The sequence below is a fragment of the Xenopus laevis genome, chromosome 9_10L (assembly GCF_017654675.1).
Source record: "Xenopus laevis strain J_2021 chromosome 9_10L, Xenopus_laevis_v10.1, whole genome shotgun sequence".
NCBI classification, from domain to species: Eukaryota; Metazoa; Chordata; class Amphibia; order Anura; family Pipidae; genus Xenopus; species Xenopus laevis.
The window spans coordinates 28,610,293-28,613,612 of record NC_054387.1 but is presented as its reverse complement, the minus strand read 5'-3'; the positions used below and the strand labels follow the sequence as shown (position 1 = coordinate 28,613,612).

Sequence of the window (3,320 nt, the reverse complement as noted above, 5' to 3'; positions counted from 1 at the left end):
TTTGGATGTTTAAATTCAGTCATATTCCAGCCATATAATTCCATACGTCGCCATTTCTAGCAATAATTAATGTACACTTCATATTTTTAGATTTATAGTTCTTTCACTTCTTGACCACTGTATCGCTTGCTATTCACGCATGTATTTATGTAACGCGCCATACCCAGGTGTATTCTTGGCCAACATGGCTACTAAAACTCTTGGAGCACATCATGCCTGAAGCAGCAGGCCCAATGGCCGCTACAAATCAGGCTAATGTAATTGTATGAGGGCCGTATGTGCGGGGGGGCTTCTGCTTATTCTGGGGCCCTCCGTTGTTACCTCACAACAGCATGGATCCAATAACCACCATTTTAAGATGGCGCCGAATACGCGCTGAACGTCACGTGACGGAGGCGTTCCCCGAGACGTTCGCGTGATCGTGACATCATCCACGGCCTCTTTAAACTGGGAAATAGTAGCTACACTGAAGGGAGCAGCGCAAATAATAAGCATCGTCTTCTTCTTCTTTTTCGTCATTGCCCTTTTTGCTAGCAGGGCACCGTTAGCGTCCTTTGCTTACTGCTGCTATTTGTGCCAAGGAACAAAGTAATTTTCGTGCAATACCCACCGGAGGCTCCGCTCCCAATATCTCATCAAGACAGAGTAATTCATTTTTCTCTCAGCTCTCTAGAACACCCTACTTGTGCCAGGGAACAAAATACAAAGTTTGTTTGTTTTTTTTAAGAGGGGGTTGGCCCCCCTTCTATACCAACTTTCTCCACAGCAACAGTCTGTGCTGCCAATATTTGGCTAAAATTCATTTTTCCTCGCGAGTGCATGTTTGTGTCAGAGGACAGATAAAAAGCAGTTGTTTTTATTCCTGGTTATTGCCAGTGATGCCTGCAGCTGCCAGAGCGTCTGCGCCCAATATTTATCCAAAATACAATATTTTTCTCCGCTCAGTGCGTAATAACATGTGCCAGGGACACAAAAGACCCCTTTCTTCCCTGGTTGCCAACAGTTAGGGTTGCCACCTTTTCTTGAAAAAAAAAAAATACCGGCCTTCTTATATATTTATCTTTTTAATGTAATTTAATAACATTGGGATTAACCATCATTTTTACCGACCATGTGGCAACCCTACCAACAAAACCCACTGCCACAAAAACTGTTCCCAATATGATCAATGATTAAATCCAAATGAAGTAATGTTTAGCTTTTTTTTTATAATCTGCACTCAAAATGTCTTTTTGTACAAACTGGTGCCAGATTTTTCACTTAAAATAAGGAAATTTTGGATGAAATTGACCAAATGTAATCTTGAGTTTTTAGCCTTTTTTTGCACGCTGGCATAATTTTTGTGCATACCTTGTCCACGGTGCTTGTTTAGTTTTATTGCAAAGTAGTCTTTAGGTTGTGGGAAAACCAGCGCTAAAAGCTCAGGGATAGACAAAAAGAATATAGAAAATATATATAGTGTAGTATTTCTTGTGGGTTTTCCCACAACCTAAAGACGACTTTGCGATTTATCTGAAGGAGAACAGATTATTAATACTGGCAGAGGGAGTGAACTGCAGAGTCTTTGGATTTTCTTTACGTGACTTGTTTAGTTTTATTGTCATGTTATCTGCTTAATATTTAGAAGCAGACTTAAGTGCTTTGCACACAGGGACAGAACTAGGTATGTGCAGGAGAGGCTAGTCTCTCAGTTGCAATTGGTTGAAAGGCAGGGTGTGGGCAGTTTTAAGAGGTGAGGAGAAATTGGGGTGGTGGTGTAGACTGAATAGGGGCAGGTGTGTGGATTGATCGAGGGGGCAGATGGATAGTCATGCAGACCATGTCATCAATACTACTAAGAGCAGTTTTTTTTTACTATGTAGCACTTTTTGAATTCCTAGAAGATGCCATAAGTTTCCTGCTTTTGTATAGCATTAGATTTTGTTTCTGGCTGTCCTCCCAATATTGCAATCACATTTTACATATTGGGGGGGGGGGTCTATGCACTATGATTCATGGGGATTTTGTGCACCATTAACATATCTCTGTGTTTCTCAGGATCGTCATGAAGGTTCGCCTCAAGTGCTGGAATGGTGTTGCCTCCTGGCAGTGGGTGGCCAACGATGACAACTGTGGGATATGTCGTATGGCATTTAATGGGTGCTGTCCAGAATGTGAGTCCACAGATAGCATAGGCATATGTACTCTACCTTTTTCCTTATTAGTTTTCCTATAATGGGACTTGGTAAATGACATGATGCTAGCATCTGCCAGGGGTTTCCTCATACAGAACTCTTTTTTTTTTTTTTTTCCTGGTTTGTCCTGAAGTAAGCAGACTGTAGGTCTGGCAAATCTGTATATCCCAACACTATGTTATCCTTGGCATTGCTTTAAAAAGTACCACTTTAATTTCTGACATGCTGCTATGTGGTGCAAGTGCCACTGTTTGCAATAAGGGTTTCCTGTTAAAATTAGGCATGGCTGCTTCTGCTAATTGTTTCCCTGTCATTGCATTGCTGCAACTTCTTTATGGGGTATTGTATCAACCATTATGTTGACTATATGCTGCTCGTACTCCAGTGTCACAGTCCTCCATATATCCCCTCTCCAACATTGTCTGACTGTGTACCTATTTATTGACTGCATAGCAAGACAGTGCTTCTTTTAAAGCACATGTACTGTCTCCCTTTACATTCTTCAGTATTCAAAATATTAGCCTTTGCATATTGTCTGTCTGGTTGTTGTGTACTGACCCTTTAATTGTTATGTGATCCAGTGTCTTGAGTATCCTAAAGCAACTCACCTCACACTCTTACACTTGCAGGTAAAATCCCAGGAGATGACTGCCCATTGGTGTGGGGTCACTGCTCTCACTGCTTCCATATGCATTGCATCTTAAAATGGCTGAATTCCCAACAGGTGCAGCAGCACTGCCCCATGTGTCGCCAAGAATGGAAATTCAAAGAGTGAAATCTGTGTTGTACCCACTAAATTTATTTCACATCCCTTGTAAATCTTATTGCTGTGCTTGTTCCCCATCATTGTTTTACAATAAAGGCTCTGTGTGTTATTACTGGATAATTTATTAGAATCATGCCACTGCTCCTCAGAGAGCAGAGTACAAGTATGCATTTCAGAGAGATAACTGGACTCCCAGGGAGAGGTGCAGATAGCTTACTTGTTCATTATCTCATGTATCATTTGTGCCCCAGCAACTGGACTGCAAGTTCTCGAGGGCAGGCCTTTTTACCTCTTGTTGATTTATGCTTGTTCCATCAGGCAGGTGGTGGCATAACTTAAGCCATATAAGGAACCATATACCTAAGTAAGGATTGATTTAG

General features: G+C 41.5%; 1 protein-coding gene across 1 annotated transcript; it reads left to right on the top strand.

Moving 5' to 3' along the window:
* The first annotated feature begins 452 nt into the window (after positions 1-452).
* On the top strand, positions 453-3,049 carry anapc11.L (anaphase promoting complex subunit 11 L homeolog). Its single transcript, NM_001171723.1, has 3 exons — positions 453-645; positions 2,038-2,153; positions 2,804-3,049. Exons 2-3 carry the CDS (start codon positions 2,045-2,047, stop codon positions 2,947-2,949), a joined length of 255 nt encoding a protein of 84 aa, NP_001165194.1. The 5' UTR covers positions 453-645; positions 2,038-2,044; the 3' UTR covers positions 2,950-3,049.
* Positions 3,050-3,320: the final 271 nt, after the last annotated feature.

Coding starts and splice junctions, on each gene's coding strand:
- anapc11.L (NM_001171723.1), top strand. CDS start 2,045: ATGAAGGTTCGCCTCAAGTGCTGGAATGGTGTTGCCTCCTGGCAGTGG. Junction 2,154..2,803: donor TAATGGGTGCTGTCCAGAAT/GTGAGTCCACAG, acceptor TTACACTTGCAG/GTAAAATCCCAGGAGATGAC.